This window comes from Oryx dammah, unplaced genomic scaffold (assembly GCF_014754425.2).
Source record: "Oryx dammah isolate SB20612 unplaced genomic scaffold, SCBI_Odam_1.1 HiC_scaffold_2, whole genome shotgun sequence".
Taxonomy (NCBI): Eukaryota; Metazoa; Chordata; class Mammalia; order Artiodactyla; family Bovidae; genus Oryx; species Oryx dammah.
Genome location: NW_024070186.1, coordinates 38,823,227 through 38,842,900, shown reverse-complemented (window position 1 = coordinate 38,842,900; position 19,674 = coordinate 38,823,227). Strand labels below are relative to the sequence as shown.

General features: G+C 44.9%; 1 protein-coding gene across 2 annotated transcripts in view; it reads left to right on the top strand.

Annotated features, from left to right (window-relative positions):
- Positions 1-15,914: 15,914 nt before the first annotated feature.
- WWTR1 (WW domain containing transcription regulator 1) overlaps positions 15,915-19,674 on the top strand; it is a 146,604-nt gene continuing 142,844 nt past the window's right edge. Inside the window, exons 1-2 of one of the 2 annotated variants that reach the window (XM_040234629.1) lie at positions 15,915-16,169; positions 16,573-17,009. In XM_040234629.1, coding sequence (XP_040090563.1) covers positions 16,579-17,009 — 431 coding nt within the window. In that variant the 5' untranslated portion in view covers positions 15,915-16,169; positions 16,573-16,578. The remainder of the gene's footprint in view (positions 16,170-16,572; positions 17,010-19,674) is intronic. The other variant, XM_040234622.1, reaches the window with a different exon arrangement.

Below are 19,674 nucleotides of genomic sequence, written 5' to 3'. Positions count from 1 at the left end.
CACACTGGCATTTATCTTCCCGTTCCTCTACTATGCCCTCTGAAGCCTCCACATCCCATGCTATCACCTTGGCAGGTGTTGATAGCTTGCTTACCTCGTGGTGCAACTCAGACTTTCATTCCTGGGGTCCCAAATCCTTGGAATCGGACCCTTCTCAGTGCAGGGCTGTTGTATAAGTCCATTCACAGTTATAACTGGGAAAAGGAATCCACAGAGGCACGGAGTAAATCACATGGTTGTGCATATTTCTCTTCCCCTTCCTCCGCGCTGCCCCAGTGCAATAGCAGCCTTAGCTCCTTAGCTCCAGAATGATAGCAACTGCTCTCCCTTATTGATCTTGGACACAGGAGTCTAGGGTGCCTGTAGCATCCATAGATTATAGTTCAATGATACCATTATGTTCACTAGCAAGAGTGTACTCCCTCTGGGGACCTGGACCCTCCTTCCTCTTTCCTCATTCACTGCAGTCATATCTGCATTGCAATCTGAAGACCCTCCTGCTTGCTTTTCTTCTTTCTCCCCTCTATTCACAGGCATTTCCTCCAAAATATCCCTTGGTCATCTTATTCCATCTTGGTGATCTGAACTGCCCCCCATAAATCACACTCCTAGTTCTTTCTCAAATAACCATCTGTTTTTCTCAAAATTTCCGCCCCCCCCCCGTGATAGACAGTTTAAACCTGAAGGTTTAACAGATACCTGCCCTATAAATGAGCTTCCTTGGTGGCTCAGATGGTAAAGAATCTGTCTGCAATGTGGGAGACGTTGGGTTCGATCCCTGGGTCAAGGAGATCCCCTGGAGAAGGGAATGGTTACTCATGCTGGTATTCTTGCCTGGAGAATTTCATGGACAAGAAGGCTGGAGGGCTATGGTCCATGGGATCACAAAGATTGGACACGACTGAGTGAATGAATGCATACCTACCCTATAAACACGGGTATCTCTGCTGGTCAATTCACTGTCATTTAACTCTGCAGAGGAGTTACAGGATATGTCAGTGTATTCCAGAACTTGTACTGGGGAAACAGAAGTCTATTTTGTCTATCTGCAGAAGGGCAAGTTCACCTTCAAATTGTTCCTGGGTTACTTTTATCATTGCCTCCCTTTTCCCTCCCATTGGACTTTAGTGGTAGGAACTCTTTTTTGTTTCCTTTAAACCACAGAACTGCTAATTCAAATGAAATGACATTTCCAGAGGAATAGAAATTCCTGATTTAAGTGAGGCCGTTTTGAGTTCAGATGGATTTGTGATAAATAAGAGAAAGAGACTCTTGTTCCCAAACCAGCTACTCACTGCTGCCCCAAGCTGTAGATTAATGGAACTGGCCCAGGAAAAAACTTGGTTGGGATTTTCCTCGGTGAGACTTTGTGGCCACCAAGGAGCTTTCCTTGCAAGTAAATAAGTCTGGGTAGGAAAACACCTATATGTGAGGTTCTTATTGCCTCTCCTACAAAAACAAATCCCCTGGCAGTCATAAAATAGGAAAGACTGACTAGAGGTAAACACTTGGACTCTGCACAAAGGCTTTTGGTAATTTTAGGTAAAATGGGCTGGGTCTCTCCCATACCAACCGCTTGTGCTTTGGAAGCTGTAGAATGTGGGCTCCAAATACATTTGGTCAAACTGCCAGAAAAGTCAAAGGGAGGATTCATTAGTAAGGATGCAATTTACCACCAGACTATGTCTGTCTTTTCAGCCAAACAGACTGTGGCTTATTTCTGGGGGTGCTCAAACACTAAAACAAAATGTTTTGAAACCCCTGTGATATTTTTTGGTGAGTAGAGTGTCTAAAGGAACTTATGTGGAAGAATCAATATTAACTGTTGCTCCAGAGGTTGTCAGTTCAGTTCAGTTCAGTTCAGTCGCTCAGTCGTGTCTGACTCTTTGTGACCCCATGAATCGCAGCACGCCAGGCCTCCCTGTCCATCACCAGCTCCTGGAGTTCACTCAGACTCACGTCCATCGAGTCAGTGATGCCATCCAGCCATCTCATCCTGGGTCGTCCCCTTCTCCTCCTGCCCCCAATCCCTCCCAGCATCAGAGAATTCATCAAAAAGGTCCCTCTCTATTAGTGACTACTTTAATTCTAAGAATGGGATCCATCACTTTTAACTTAAGACTTTATCTTGTGAGGTAAAGCAAAATGAAGCATTAGCTCTTGGACACTTCACTATAGTCTATCTTCAGGGCAGACAGAAGAGATAAATTTCTCACCCAAGATGTATTTAACTTAATATCAAAGAAACTTGTCATTCCTCATTGAAAGGCACAAGTTGCCATAGTTAATTGAATAAGGCAGTCTTTTAACAACTGCAAGAGAAAACTAAAGATTTAAGCAGCTTTCCTTCAGGAAAGACATTAACCAAGTTTAAAATTTTTATTTATTTATTTATTTGGCTGTGTCAGGTCTTAGTTGCAGCACGAGGGTCTTAGTTATATCATGTAGGATCTCTCGTTAGGGCACATGGAATCTCTAGTTGTATTGTGAGGGTTCAGTAGTTGCCTTGTGTGGGCTTAGTTGCTCCATGGCATGTGAATCTTAGTTCCTCGGCTTGGGATCAAACCTGTGTCCCCTGCATTGCAAGGTGTATTCTTAACCACTGGACTACCAAGAAAGTCCCTAACCAGTTTACAGATACAATGTCTACTATCCAGACTGAATTATATTATCATCTCTAACCTGGAGATCCTGACTGCGCAGTCAACAACAGGAAGAGCTTTGATTGGCTATTTAATAGACAGTAGTTACCTAATTTTTTAGTAAGGTGCTGGCTGCATCTCAGGGATCTTGTCTTTCAAGTTTTTTTTTTTTTTTTTGACCATTTTATCAGGGTGTTCTAAGTTGCTTTTCTAGTATTTTCAAATTCTTTCCCCTCCTATGAAACACAAAAATGATGGCAGGTGGCAGGAAACTCACAGAATGAACAATAAAATGTCTCTTGCCTGAAATCATTGCCCCCAAAATAGGAGATGATGGTTCAGCAGAGCCGCAATGTGCAGCCACTGGGTTGGTGTCCATGCAGTTCTAAAATTGTCTGGCTATAAGGGCATCATGTGATGCCTCTAAGTATTTTGTTGGTGGTGTGTTTTTAGAAGATAAAGAGCTAAATATTCAGGTTTCTGCTATGAAATGCTAAGCATATGAACATAGGTAGCTATTGCATCTCTGGGGTTCTCTCCATGGACCTTCTTTCCATGAGCTTCCTGCTTTCCTTTTAGAATCACACTCGTTTTACTTATTCTTGACTTTGCTCTCACTTTCCCCCACCATCAAAGGACACCTGATTCAAGCTAAGCCAATCAGATACCTTTCCCTGGGAATTTAAACCTGAGGCAAAAGTCTGTTTCTCTTTTAAGAGGAACTGTGTCAGACGGCAAAGCATCTGTCTACAATGTGGGAGACCTGGGTTCGATCCCTAGGTTGGGAAGTTCCCTGGAGAAGGAAATAGCAACCCACTCCAGTACTCTTGCCTAGAAAATCCCATGGGCAGAGGAGCCTGGTGTCCATGGGGTCGCAAAGAGTCGGACATGACTGAGCGACTTCACTGTTCACCATGTATAATATGAGGACTTCTCTGGTGGCTCAATCAGTAAAGAAACTGCCTGCAATGCAGGAGACCCAGATTTTATCCCTGGATCAGGAAGATCCCCTGGAGAAGGTAAAGGCAACCCACCCCAGTATTCTCCACTGAAGAACTCCATGACAGAGGAGCCTGGTGGGCTACAGTCTCTGGGGTCACAAAGACTTGCATAATATGTGAAGTTGCGAGGCATAGACAACCACGTGCCACATGGCTTGAGGAGCAGAAAAAGCTGGGTGCAGAAAGAATAAAGTACATATGCAGAGAGAAGTGGGAGGGTGGGGCATGCAAGAGGAGACGGAGAGAGAGTCGGAGATGTGAACTTTCTCAAGTTTTATGCAGTATCCTTGTAATTGCTCTCTTTTGCTTAAGAGAAAACATGACTTTTGGGACTTTCCAGGTGGCTCAGTGGTAAAGAATCTGCCTATCAGTGCAGGAAACTTGGGTTTGATCTATGGTCCAGGACGCAGGCTTTGGCGCAACTAAGCCTGTGCACCACAACTATTGAGCCTGTGCTTTAGAGCCCAGGATTGAGCCCACGCTCCACAACTACTAAAGCCTGCATGCCCTAGATCCTGAGCTCAATGACAAGAGAAGCCACCACAAAGAGAAGCCTGAGCACTGCAGTGAAGAGTAGCTCCCAATTGCCACAACTGGAGAAAGCTGGTGAAAAGCAGCAAAGACCCAGAGCAACCAAAAATAGATAAATAAATAAATAAATAAATAAATAAAAGAATACAACTTTTTTACTTGCAGCCAAGAGGAGTCTTAACTTTTCCTCCCACTGCTGGCAGGTATATAATATAGAAAATAGGAATTTGCCCAACCAGGAAATCCTGGACTCACAGGAAATACTCTAATCCTGTAGGAACCTCTTCCTGCTGCAGGAAGAAAATCTGCCTCCTTTCTGCATTTTCTCCCCACGCCAGCCCTCAAAGGGTTTAGAAAGACTCAACCTGAAGATCAGGACAGACGGAGGTTTGGGGGCTCCCAAGGATTTGGGGGAGGTTAGGGCCCCTAATTAGATGGCTAGAGTGCATGGCCATTGTTTATAATATATTTTTTCTATAACAGACTGTATTCTGAGTTCCAAATCACCAACTTACAAGACTTTAGGACTACAGTCCTTAAAAACAAAAGAAAACAGGGACTTTCTATGCTATATTAATTAACAATGATGATTCACAACCCGGAAAGGATTCTTTAATACATGCAAGCACTCCACTAATCAGGGCTTGATTGTATTAAGTTCCCTCCATCATATTTGACTTTTCATTTATTTAATGAGAGGGAGGAGACAACTAAACTTCAATTTTCTGTGCACTGAATGGCCATTAGATGGCAAGGCATTTATGAAATGATACTGTAAGTCAGTGGAGGAAAAATAACTTTAAAAATATTCTCTCTGTCTCTCTTTTTTTTGAATAACAGAATTCTGTATGCTCAAGAAGGAGGAAGCAATTAAGACTTTGATTTGGTTAAAAAGTCAAGAGAGAAAAAAAAAGTTATGGGAGAAATATAATTTGAAAGCTGAGAGATGCTAAAGGGTTTGAGTTTTGGCTGTTTTGTAACAACTCAATGACTTTTGGTAAGACATAAAATTTTCTGAATCTTTGCTTTCTTGTCTATAACATAGGAGTTCCAGTAAGCCTTGCCTGCCAATTCTTAGAGTTACTGTGAGATTCATGTGTGATTGTACATGTGAAATTGTTTTGTAGTCTATAGAAATATTATATAAATATTGTTTACTCTTATGATACTTGAAATACTAATAGCTTTTAATTACTATGGCTAGGTGAAAATGTCTACAGTCATACAGTCAAATTAGTATTCATTGTATGGCAGACACGACATGAGAATAAATTCACCCTCTTATCCAAGATTGTCTGCAAATATATATTTTTATTATTTTTATTTACTGTGTCTTTTAAATTTTTTTTTTTTTTTTTTTGCTCAAACCTATGCCCCTTGCATTGGGAACATGGTGTCTTAACCACTGGATCACCAGGGACATCCCCAAAAATATATTTTTAAAGAAACTTTTTGCTGATTTTAAGCATGTGTGAGTTGAACCCATGCCTGTAGTGTTGGCTCTGGCGGAGCAGCATTCGCCTCCTGGGCCCTCTCTCCACCCTGTCTTGGTTTGGCTGGTCCTCTCGTTGTCTCCTGGGCTCCAAACCACAAGTTGACTTTTCTTGACCAGGCACAAAAGTGACCTCATTTGAGCATGGTCAGTCCTGAGACAGAGAGATAATAGGAGAGCTTGTATACTCTTGGCTCCTGTCAACAAGACAAATAAGTCAGGGGAAGAGATGTGGCTTGAACAGCTGGTGTAACCAGATCTGGGACTTATTTGGGTAGAGGGAGGAGGTGAATGACATCATCAAACAATAAATGTTCTATTGGGAGGCAAATTCTTCCAAGCTCAGCCTGAAAGACCACGTCTGGTCTTGCACACAGTGGGCACCCCAATTTTTTTCTTCTGTTTTTGTTTGTTTTTTAAACTTTGTGTGTATGTTTCTTAAATATTGATTTTTATTATTTGACTGCCCCAGGTCCTGGTTGCAGCACGTGAGAATTTCAATCTTCATTGTGATGTGTTCATGTGGGATCTAGTTCCCCAACCAGGGATTGAACCTGGGCCCCCTACTTTGAAAGCATTGAGTCTTAGCTGCTGGAGTACCAGGGGAGTCTCTGTTTTACAATTAAAAAAATTTTTCCAAATATACATATACTATCATTATATGTATATATAATACACAGTATTATTCATACATTCAAGATATTCATATATACACATATATCACATATGTACACATACACATATATGTATACATGAGTGTACATATATATATATATGAATTATACTGAGCACCTTGAAATTTCCCCAAAAACAGTTAATTAGTTCTTTCATCACACCCAAAATAATATTAAAAATATGGTTTGGGTTTCTGAGGGTGATGATTCAATTTCTACATCCTGTGACACATTTACACAGATCTAAGTACATAGAGACATTTATCTATTTTATTTTTACATAGTTTTTTTTAAAAATTATTTTATCATCTTATTTTTCATTCATTTTTTTCCCCTGTGTTTTTGAACAAAGTTGTAAATATGGTACTAGTTAATATTTGATTCTTGCTGTTTTTTTTTTTATCAAAAGTGAAATGTGTTTTTTTTTTCACATTGGTACATTATCTTCATAAATACTACCTCAGATAGCTACCAAAAATTTACTGGATATGTTGAGCCATCACATATATTTTAGCCAATCTCCTGTTAACTGTTTAAGAAACTTCTGACTTTCCCCTACTATAAATAATCCTGTTTTTAGCAACTTAGCAATAAAGCTGCTAGTTAATCTCTACAGCTCACTTTATGTTGTGAAGCATTTTCCATTTTTTGGCCGAGCCTCCCTGCTTGTCGGATCTTAGTTCCCCAACCAGGGATTGAACCCATGACCCATGTTAAGCATTTTCAAAAGTGTATTTTTCTTTTCTAAAACTATATTAATTAACCCTTTCCATTTAAAATTATTTTATCCAGTTCAAAATGTATATATATATATATATATATAAAATACTAAAGGATAAACAACTCATGCACAGTATCCAAGTAAAGACTGCATCTCAGAAATTCCTTTTTCCTCTGGTCCAACTGCATTGCTGAAGCAACAGATAACACTAAGCAGAAATAGTCCCATCCATCATGACCATCATCATCACGATTATCAAAATTATCTTCCGCATGATCATACCAGCAATGCATTTTTTAGGAACACCAAAGTGAAACCGGACAGTGAAACCTGTACCTGGGGAAAGTAAATACAAAATTGGTTGGCAGCGCCAGTCGGCGTATGTGAAAACTTGCTATATTCTGGACCCTGTGGTCGATGGTTGGGGTGTGCTAAATTAAGAATATACAAGTGCCATGTTGGACTTGCCAAGGAATTGGCCAACTCTTAGGCCCCTGTTATAATAAAGTTTAATCTTTTTCAATAGTTTTCTGGACTCTTTATTATTCAAATCCTTATCTATTCAAAGTCCTTGCTGTTTTGCTCCTCTTCAGTTGCTAATGGTGACTGCTTTGGCAATTTTCTCCATACTAGTTCCGCAAGTTCAGGCAGGTTCTGCCCCCAAGGGTTCCTGGGCCTGAGTCCTTTAACAACTCACCTACCCCATCAAGTTCCTGACCATTCACCTTCGCTGAAATCATTCACTCAGACCAAGTCAGTGATTCAAAGCTGAGGAAATCAGCTTGTGGCTCTCCTGAGGGAAAATGGCAGGCAACAGCCACTGTACTAGGCAACCACACGGACTGGACGCCCCTGTGTGAACATTTTGTTAGGCATGTGCTAAAAGTCGCTTCAGTCATGTCCAACTCTTTGTGACCCTATGGATTGTAACCTGCCAGGCTCTTCTGTCCATGGAATTCTCCAGGCAAGAATGCTGGAGTGGGTTGCCGTTTCTTCCTCCAGGGGATCTTCCTGATCCAGGGGTCGAACCAGAGTCTCTTACGTCACTTGCATTGGCTGGTGGGTTCTTTACCACTAGAACGACCTGGGAAGTTCCTTGTTAGGCATGGGAAAGAGAAAAAAGAAAATGAAGCCATCTTAGACTTGTCCTCAAAGAATTTGCAATCCTGTTCAGGAGCTGAGTCCATATGTGGTGCCAAAATTGCAGTGAATGCTGAGAGGGTAACTTATAAACTTGAGAGTACATCATGCATGGAATTCCCTGGTGGTCTAGTGACTAAGACTCCATGCTTCCAATGCAGAGGGCCCAGGTTCAATCCCTGGTCAGGGAACTAGGTCCCACAAGCTGCAACTAAGAGCTTCAATCAGTTCAGTTCAGTTCAGTCACTTAGTTGTGTCCGACTCTTTGTGACCCCATGAATCGCAGCACCCCAGGCCTCCCTGTCCATCACCAATTCCCGGAGTTCACTCAGACTCACGTCCATCGAGTCCGTGATGCCATCCAGCCATCTCATCCTGGGTCGTCCCCTTTTCCTCCTGCCCCCAATCCCTCCCAGCATCAGAGTCTTTTCCAGTGAGTAACTCTTCACATGAGGTGGCCAAAGTACTGGAGTTTCAGCTTTAGCCTCATTCCTTCCAAAGAACACCCAGGACTGATCTCCTTTAGAATGGACTGGTTGGATTTCTTTGCAGTCCAAGGGACTCTCAAGACTCTTCTCCAACACCACAGTTCAAAAGCATCCATTCTTCGGGACTCAGCTTTCTTCACAGTCCAACTCTCACATCCATACATGACCACTGGAAAAACCATAGCCTTGACTAGATGGACCTTTGTTGTCAAAGTAATGTCTCTGCTTTTGAATATGCTGTCTAGGTTGGTCATAGCTTTTCTTCCAAGGAACAAGCGTCTTTTAATTTCATGGCTGCAGTCACCATCTGCAGTGATTTTGGAGCCCCCCAAAATAAAGTCTGATACTGTTTCCACTGTTCCCCATCTATTTCCCATGAAGTGATGGGACCAGATGCCATGATCTTCGTTTTCTGAATGCTGAGCTTTAAGCCAACTTTTTCACTCTCCTCTTTCACTTTCATCAAGAGGCTTTTTAGTTCCTCTTCACTTTCTGCCATAAGGGTGGTGTCATCTGCATATCTGAGGTTATTGATATTTTTTCCTGGCAACATACCATAATTAAAGATCCTGCATGCTGCTGCCAAGATCAAAGGTCCCCAGTGCCACAACTAAGGCCTGGCATAGCCAAATAACTAAATATCAACAAAACAGAACAGAGTACCCCAAAGGGTTCTGGAAGAGGAACAGGCAATCATGTGGGAATCATCATTCCCTCACAACAAGGAATTATGACTTTCAGAGAAACAAATCCATAAGGAAATGCAAGATGCATCTAGACTTGCAGCTAGTGGAAACAGTGTCAGACTTTATTTTCTTGGGCTCCAAAATCACTGCAGATGGTGCCTGCAGCCATGAAATTAAAAGCCGCTTACTCCTTGGAAGGAAAGTTATGACCAGCCTAGACAGCATATTAGAAAGCAGAGACATTACTTTGTCAACAAAGGTCGATCTAGTCAAGGCTATGGTTTTTCCAGTGATCATGCATGGGTGAGAGTTGGGCTGTGGAGAAAGCTGAGCGCTGAAGAATGGATGCTTTTGAGCTGTGGTGTTGGAGAAGACTCTTGAGAGTCCCTTGGGCTGCAAGGAGATCCAACCCGTCCATTCTAAAGGAGATCAGTCCTGGGTGTTCATTAGAAGCACTGATGTTGAAGCTGAAACTCCAATACTTTGGCCACTTGATGCGAAGGGGTGAGTCATTTGAAAAGACCCTGGCGCTGGGAAAGATTGTGGGCAGGAGGAGAAGGGGATGACAGAGGATGAGATTTTTGGATGGCACCACCGACTCCATGGACATGGGTTTGGGTAGACTCTGGCAGCTGGTGATGGACAGGGAGGCATGGCGTGCTTTAGTCCATGTGGTCGCAAAGAGTCGGACATGACTGAGCGACTGAACTGAACTGACAATCCGACTGGCAAGGCAAGAGATACTGAGGTAAAAGTTAAGTTCTGTAATCAAATCCTGCTGACCTTCAAAGTCAGATTCCCTGGGATTCTCACTCCCTTTGCCAGGTTGACAAGTCTGTTCTGGGGCCTAGAACTTTCCTAACAGTGTGAGAACTTCCTTGGTATAATTGTTTTCCAGTTTGTGTATTGCCCACCTGGCAGCTCTGTGATGGTCGCTAATAGACCTCCTTCAAGAGGTCTGATGCCACATGCTGCGCCTCCCAGGACTGCCGCTTCCAGAGCCTCTGTCCCTGCGGCAGGCCACTGCTGACCCATGCTTCCACAGGAGACCCTCAAACACTCACAGGCAGGCCTGGCTCAGTCTCTTGTGGGGTCACTGCTCCTTTCCCTGGGTCCTGGTGTGCACAAGGTTTTGCTTGTGCCTTCCAAGTGTCTCTGGTGGGTATGAAGTTTGCTTTTAAATGCAATTGAGCCCCTCCTACTGTCTCGTTGCAGCTTCTCCTTTGTCCTTGGATGTGGGGTATCTTTTTTGGTGGGTTCCAACATTCTCTTGACAATGGTTGTTCAGCAGTGAGTTGCACTTTTGGTGTTCTCTCAGGAGAAGATGAGCACATGTCATTGTACTCTGCCATCTTTTAAAATAAGATGTGTCAAGGGAGTGAAAGAGACTCAGCCTGAATTTAGGGGAAAGGAGGGAGCTATGGATGCAGGCTTGACAATGTATTGTATGGAGGGCACTTTTGAGCAGGGTTCAAACAAAGAGATGTGTATAGTGAAGGATCTGGCCAAATGTGTTTGGGTTGGAGCCTGGCTGGAGTGGATGAAAACAGGTTTGTGTAAAAATTTAGGTCAGAAAGCTGTGAAGATGGCAGTTTGTTGGGAGTCCTTGGGTGCTAGATTGACAGCTCAGACTTATTCTTGTGGGTGGTATTTTAAAGGCTTGTGAGCCAAGGAATGATGTCATGAAAATGGGAGTCCAGAAATGAGAGACTGGAGGCAGAGAAACGAGGCCACTGAGCACCTTGGGAGATAAGGTCCTGTTGTGGGAGTGGAAGATGGGCTTGAGGAGTAATGGAAGGAAGAACGGACAGCCCTTGCCATGACTAGATGTGGATGGGGAGGAGAGAAGGATGAGTCAGGGTAGATTTCAGTAGAAAGAGTGGAAGGGAGGATTTGGAGACAGGAGATCAGCTTCAGGAGATCAGTGGAAAGTCTTTGCAGGTGGAAAGATTTACATATCTGCAGGAGTGTAGTCTCAATTGATTATCTTATGAAAGCTGTGGAGTTTCTTTGTGAGATAGGTGGGCAGTAGGTATCACAGGAATTTAAAATGACAAAACTCCTGGCTCACAGGAGAGCAGAGTAGGAAAAAGTACTCTGTCTGATCTAGGATTACAAACCCTAGGCTAAGTCCCATTTTTTTTTTCCTTTTCTTTTCCCCCTCATTCGTTTCATGTACTTGGACAAAATACAGGCATACCTTGGAGATATTGCCCACTTGGTTCCAGACCACAGGAATAAAGTGATTAGCTCAATAAAATGAGTTGCTTAAATTCTTTTGGTTTCCTCATGCATATAAAAAGGGGCTTCCCAGGTGGGTGTTAGCGGTAAAGAACCTGCCAATGCAAGAGATGCAAGAGACACGGGTTCCATCCCTGGGTAGGGAAGATCCCTTGGAGGAGAGCATGGCAACCCACTCCAGTGTTCTTGCCTAGAGAATCCCATGGACAGAAGAGCCTGGTGAGCTACAGTCCATAGGGTCGCACAGAGTCCGACATGACTGAAGTGACTGAGCACACGTTCATGATCATTTTAAGTAAAATTTATGTTTTACATTGTACTGTAGTCTGTTTAAGGTGCAATAGCATTATTCTTTAAAAAGACAATGTACATACCTTAATTAAAAGATAGCTTATCACTGAAAAATGCTAACCATCATCTGAGCCTTTAGTGAGTCGTAAACGTTTTGAAATGGTACCATCAAAGTTCCCTGATCATAGATAACCATTCACTAATACAGTAACTGGAGAAGGAAATGGCACCCCACTCCAGTACTCTTGCCTGCAAAATTCCATGGATGGAGGAGCCTGGTAGGCTACAGTCCATGGGGTCGCAAAGAGTTAGACACAACTGAGCAACTTCATTTTCTTTCTTTCTATAGTTCCATTTGGAGAAGGAAATGGCAACCCACTCCAGTGTTCTTGCCTGGAGAATCCTATGGATGGAGGGGCATGGTGGGCTACAGCCTATGGGGTTGCAAAGAGTTGGACATGACTAAGCAACTAACACACACACAATATAGTAATAAGGAAAATGTCTGGAATACTGTGAGAATTACTGAACTGTGACAGAGACATGATCTGAGCAAATGCTGTTGCAAAAATGGAGCTGATAGTGTTGCATGACATAAGGTTGACACAAACCTTCAGTTTGTAAAAAACAAAACAAAACAACGCAGTATCTGTGACATGCAATAAAGTGAGATATTCTTGTACTTTAAAATTCCCTGGGCCAGTCTCCTTATCTGTAAAACATTTGTCTATTATCTATTTTATGGGTCTTAGCCCATAAATCACAGCCATTATTTATTAAATACTTCAGCAGGTAACAGAATTTAAGAACTTCATTTCTTACTCAATTTTTAGAATGCCCATTCGTCATTAAAAAAAAAAAATCCAAACTTCAGTAGCTTAAAATAATATTCATTTTATTTGTTCATACTTCTACAATCTGGGCTGCACTGGGCTCTGTGGTTCTGTTGGTCCTGATGCTGATCACTGACTTGTTTGCAGTCGCCTGGTGGGTGGCTGGGTGCTGGATGGCTGGACTTCTCTCTCTCCCCTATCTCAGGGTCTCTTCCTCTCCACCTGGTTTCTCCCGCAAAATAGTTGCACTTCTTTCCCATTGGCTCAGATCTCCCCAAAGTACAAAAGCAGAAACTTTCACACCTCCTTAGGGGTTCAAGGAGGGAAATAGCACAGCTGCAGGGCTGCATTTCCAGGCGAAGTTAAGTCACTGGCCCAGTCCATATTTAAGTAGGAGGGACTCCATAAAGGTGTGACCAACAGAAGGGTGGTCCCCTGAAGGGCAGCGGTGTCACAGACTACAACAATATTATCTCCAATTTGTAAATGAGTAATCTGTGATTTAGGGAGGTTAAATTACTTGCCCCACATAGAGAATAGAGATAAGCATGGGAGAACAGATAAAATTTGTACACACTTGTCCCTCAGTATCAATGTGTGTGGAGGGGGTTGGTTCCAGAAAGAACGCCCTCTGAAACCCAAATCCAAGGATGCTCAAGTCCTTTATATAAAAATGGTGCAGTATTTAAATATAACCTACACATATCCTCCAACATCCTTTAAATCATCTCCACATTTCTTATAATATCTAATACAATTAAATGCTATGTAAATAGTTGTCAGTGTGGTGTAAATTCAAGTTTTGCTCTTTGAAACTCTGGATTTTTTTTTTTTTTAATCCACTTCGGATGTGGAATCCAAGGGATACAAAAGGGCCGACTAAAATTTGTTTTAATCTAAACTCTTGTGAGGTGGGTACTGTTATTGTCCCTAATTTAGAATGAGGAAAACTCAGGAACAGAGAGTTGAACTACTTTGCCTCAGGTATTTTCCTCTGGAGATTCATTATACACTTGTCTGCTGTCTCTTACAGGGCACTACCTGATACATATAAGGTGACTGTAAATGTTATTTAATCTGAAACTATTGTTTGAAGCACTGAAGCAAATCTCTTCAGCCATCCACTATCATATAGACTGGAAATTGGGAGTTTTCCCTTTGAGCTCTCACATGATCAGAGCCTTTTCCATTTCAGGCATCTACTTTGTCCTCCATTATCTAGGGCTTGAAGTTTGGCAAGGAGTGACAGCATCCTTGCCCACCCAACCTCAACCTTGATTCTCCCTGGCTGATTAACCTCATGGCTCCCTCAGTAATTTCCTCTTTTCTAGCAACCAGGTATTTCTTACAAAGCAAGACCTTCCTTCCTGGGTGAGGACCTTCCTGCAATAGGGCTAGCCCCAAAGTTCCATTGTCAAGAGGCTTCTCAATTAGTAACCCTTTGGTCCCATTCACTTCCTGTAGTTCCAAAGCTAATTCCCCTATTGTTGCAACAGCGGTGGCTTTTGAGAATAGCTTGCAAAGATGCTACTTCCCATGGAGTGACCTGCAGCAGCTTCCCCTTCCCTCTGTTGGTCCTATGGGCAGAGGACTTGCTGATGGAAAACAGAGTCTCCTGGAGGAGCCATGCTCGGCTTACCTTGGATAGTGATCTCTCAGGCAGCCTTGATTTTTCCGTTTGTGAGGAGCACACCCTCAGATATAGATAATGAAGAAGGGGGCTCACACAGGTGGCCTCTGCTCTATTTTGGGCAATGACAGGGAGCAGCCATTCAGGGAATGTGCCCCGACTACTCCTGCCCTTTCCATGGCAAAACTACAGGATGGCCTTGTCTTTCCCATACACTTTTCTCCTTCACAGCAACTCCAGATTTTGATTTTGATCTACTCTTATAAAAATGTGGAGGCACAATACTTGCACTTTTATTTAACAAAAAGGTATGTAGGCAGGTATGTCTGCAAAGTGCTTTACATATATTGTCTCCTGTGACTTATTTCATAAGCTTATGTTTGAATCCAGTAGGGTGGGGTGGGGGTAGGGGTTTTCTGACGCCGAATTTACCTCGCAGCCACTCTCCCCTTCCCCCGGACGGGAGGGGACAAGGAACAGAAGGAACTGAGCTGCTTCGGAGGGCCAGGCCGCCTCCTACTTCCCGCAGCTGTCTTGCCAGGCCAGATCTAGAAGCAGGGGGTCTCCAGCCCACGCCCAGATCCAGTCGGTGGGAGGGTGGGTGGTTTTTTCCGGGTCACTGGCGCACCCTCTCTACTCCCTGCCACCTGTTCCGGTTCTATCCAGGCTCCAGGCTCTCTGGAGGGCGTCAGGGACATTCCAATCCTCCCACGACCCGTGAGGATGTCGCGAGAGAGGGGGGGCCCTTGCTGTCCCTTTCCAGCACCGAAGATTTGCCCAGGTTTCTTCTCAACCCCTGGTGACCCGAGTCACCCTGGAGAGGAAAGAAGAACTGATAAATGGTTTCAAGGTTGGTTTATTTACAGTGAACTAGTTGGCAAAGTCGCATCCCTAGCGACAGAGGCACTTTCTGGGCACCGTCTGCGCACGAGCAGACAATTGAAAGCCAAACAGCCGAGATGCCTCCTCGCCAGACCAAATATGGTCACATGCAGCCTCCCGTGGAAAGGCTGGCCTCGCTGGTGTCTCCTCGCGTCGGAGCGTACCCGGGCCCGCCCTTAGGCAGAATCACTGATCAATGCGGCGCTCCTGGCTCCCGGCCTCGGTACCCGGCACGAAGAGAAGGCGCGGCACCCAGGACCCGCCCTTCCTCTGTCTGCGCCCCTCACTCGCGTGTCTTCCGCCGCCGCCAGCCTGGTTTCGGTCCACAAGTCCTTGATTAAACAGGCTTGGGCCACTTTCCCTTTGATCCCGCCCCAAGTCCGTGGTAAACTCAAAGGAATGCAGATCCAGGGTTCCGCGAGAGAGGTCAGCCCGTCCAGGAGGAGTGGGTGGGGGGCACCCATCTCCTCTTATCCTGCAGAGTACCCAGCACGCCCAGGGTTTTCTGGTGCCAGGGTGGAAGGAGGAGGAGGAGGAAGGGGAGGGACGAGAGGGGGTAGGCTGGCTCCGGACTTGGAGGTCATGCATAATTCAACAGCTTAACTTTCGGGCCCGCCTCTTTCCTGGGAGTGGGAGTTTGCTCCAAACTTTGTTTATGGGACAGTCCGGGATTCGCGGCGGCCGCGCTGTCTGCTTCTCCGCTTCTCCGCGGAGCGCGAGCGCCTGAGGCCAGTTCGGGGGATGTGAGAGCCGAAGCCTCTCGGCTGCCAGACACCGAGTAGGGTCGGGATTTGCCAGCCGGGCCCCAGCTCCAGCCCTGCAAGCTCAGGACGCAGCCGAGCGACCCAGGCCCAACGGCGAGTTCGGGCGGGACGGCGGCCACCGCACGCCCAGACTCGGCTTCGCTGCGCGCCCAGGTAGTGCCCGCTGGCGCGCGCCCGTTCACCCCGCACCACTCCGGGGCGCCCGGCTTCTCGGGCTTCCCGAGTGGAGACGTCTTGGAGTTGGCTCGGGTTGAGACTTTGAGGGCGCTGCCTGCTCTGGAAAGTTTCGACCTGTCCTTAGACACCAGCAGTTTCATTAGCGTCTCCAGTGCAGTTAACTCCCAGCAGACACCCCCTCCCCCTTTTCTGGTAACTTCTTGGCTTCAAGAAAGTTGCATAATTCTGGAGGCCAGGAGGGACCCCTCCCCCATCCCGCTGGTCTTAAGTGCTGGGTGTCTGGGATCCCGAGGCGGACACCTATCTGTCTCTTCTCTCTGTTCTCCTCTTCAATTATCAGACCTTCAATAAGAAGCTAATCTGACCTCCTTTCTCCTAGCAGAAGATGAATCCGGCTTCGGCGCCCCCTCCGCTCCCGCCACCCGGGCAGCAAGTGATCCACGTCACTCAAGACCTAGACACGGACCTCGAAGCCCTCTTCAACTCGGTGATGAACCCCAAGCCCAGCTCGTGGCGGAAGAAGATCCTGCCCGAATCGTTCTTCAAGGAGCCTGACTCCGGCTCGCACTCGCGCCAGTCGAGCACCGACTCGTCCGGCGGCCACCCGGGGCCCCGACTGGCCGGCGGCGCCCAGCACGTCCGCTCGCACTCGTCGCCCGCGTCCCTGCAGCTGGGCACGGGCGCGGGCGCCGCGGTCAGCCCCGCGCAGCAGCACGCACATCTCCGTCAGCAGTCCTACGACGTGACCGACGAGCTACCGCTGCCCCCGGGCTGGGAGATGACCTTTACGGCCACTGGTCAGAGGTACTTCCTCAAGTAAGTCAGCGGGGAGCAAGTAGGGCACACAGGGTCACAATACCCAGGCCGCGCGCGCTTGTTCTTGTGCGTGTTCGTGACCGTGCGTGCGTACGTGCGTGTGTGTGTGCCTGCGTGATAATGTGTGTCGTTGAACGGCTTTTTTTCCAGAAATCTGGGAGGCTGGAAGTGGGAGTTAGTTTTAGGGTGTTGGAATTGTAAGGGATCAGAAGCTGGGTCTGGTGGAGTTCATCCAGGATCCGGGAAGTTGCGAGATTTTCAGGACATGAAAATTCTTCGAGGTAGAAGAAAAAAGTACTTGGGCAGAATTCTCGTGAAACACATAGATGACTATGCGTTGAGTCTGGAGTACTGATACTGGAGTACTTTGACTTCTGGACCCAAACTCTTACTCCCTTTCCAGCCCACTCCAAGTCAGGTAACTCCTAGCCTGGCGCACTGCGATGTGACATCAAGATAGTTCTAGAACAAAACTGAGGCTAGGGGAGGAGAGAGGAACTTATGTTACTGTAGGTGGTCTGCTGTCTCCTGTTGGAAAAGGGAACACTGACTTAGGCCTTACAGCTCCGAGTTCGGTGACGTAATGACCGTACAGCACCCCCCAGTGATGTAATTAGGAACTGCGTGGTGAAGTAGCTGTAGGCTGGACAAATCAATTGTGTGGAAATTGGGTCAGGAGTTCTATTGTGTTGCCCTCGGTAACCTAGAATATTGTCCATCGGGAGCTGCTTTGTCGTATTTCCCGACAGGTTGTTCTGGCTTTTCGATGTAGTGAATTTTACATTCGAGTGGAATTAGACTCCACAGGCATAAAGAAGGTTGCTTCAATTGTAGTACCCTAAAATAATTATATTCTGGAGGAGAATCCAAGCTAGAACTTGAAACATAACCAGTGAGGTCATGGGGGGTCAGGCCATCAGTGGCCTGGATAGAAGTCCTGCCAACAGGAGCTCTTGGTTCAGGACTGCCTGCACTGGCTGGCTGTTGACTGCCGTGGTGGAAGCCTCCTCTTCCAAGAACTTGCCTTAGACTTTATTTTAAAGCTTATATATATAGGCTTGTTATGTGCAATTTTAATAAGTTGTTATTAAAGTTATGTGCAATAGAAGTTGTTATGTGCAATTTTAATAAGATAATATTTGATACTTTGATTGCTGTGAGAGGACCTGATAACAAATACAGTGATTGTTGAAGGCTTATAATAGCCAACCATTTGACTCACACTGGTAGCCAGTTATTTCTTCTCCATCCCAAAGCTGTTGACATCTTGTGCAGGAAGGAGTTCTTTGTTGTTGGTGGGGTAGATGTAGTGCTGAGAAGCCCTTGTCCGAAACAGAGTTGCTGATCATTGTAGTCCACAACTGGTCTTCTGGTTAATGAGTGCTAGTGTGGACACATACTGAGTGCTTTGATCTAAATAGTTGGTGGAATTGAAGTATGTGATGTAATAGCATGACATTTTTCTAAGTGTGATGATATTGTTCTGAAGGATGGCATTAGTTTCTATACTGTGTGTATGTGCAAAGTCATTTCCGACTCTTTGCAACCCTATGGACTGCAGCCTGCCAGAGTCCTCTGTCCATGGGAATCTCCAGGCAAGAATATGGGAGTGGGCTGCCTTGACCTCCTTCAGGGGATCTTCTCAACCCAGGGATTGAACTGGCATCTCTTGTGTCTCTTGAATTGGCAGGCAAGTTCTTTACCATTAGCTCCAGCCCTTATATACTATATAAAGGTCTGAAGCAGCATGTTGTGTTGCTTACTTAGGTAAATGCAGTTTTGAATATGTTATTGTGACTTTTGTAGAAATGGACTTAGTAGTACATACAAATAGAAAAAGACCCAATATTTTACAATAATTTTGGAAAATATTTTTGGTCCCAAATGATTTTTGAACTTTGTTTATATATATACATGCACAAATATATATGATATGCGATCGGTATAACTGGTTGCTAAAAATATGAAATAAGAGCTAGTCTTGCCTAATGTCTGAGGAAAGCTAGGGGAAAAGACCCCTAAACAAAAGAAAAACAAAAGAATTCTCTTTTATACACATTTTGAATGATTGGAGTAGCTCAAAAATATGTTTGTGAAAAGTGGAAGTTAGCCTTGGGTTTAGAAAAAATTAATCTGCTACATCTGCCTTATCCCCCCAACTAAAACCACTCCTTGGCTTCCCGGGTGGCTCAACGATGAAGAACCCACCTGTAATCCAGGAGATGAGGCAGGAACCATGGGTTTAATTCCTGGGTGGGAGAGATCCCCTGGAGGAGGAAATGGCAACCCACTCCCGTATTCTTGCCTGGAAAATCCCATGGACAGCTCATAGGGTCGCAGAAGACTTGGGCACAACTTAGCAACTAAACAACAACAATAACAAAAAGCCACTCCTCAGTCCAAAGCAGGGTGAATCTCCTTTGGACAGTCAGTGATGACAACAACTGGAAAAACATGTAGGTAATAGGCCTGTAGGCTTGAGCTGATAACAATCCTTGAAAATTGTTGGCCAAGTAGCTAAGGGAATTTAATAAACCAAATCACTGTGAACATTGTCTTTTGAGATAAAGAACTCTTCCAAGAGTTCTCTGAATTTCTTTCGGAGCTTTGTTAAAGTTGGAATAAGGTAAATGTTATATGTCATATTTTGTTTCACCAATCAGTG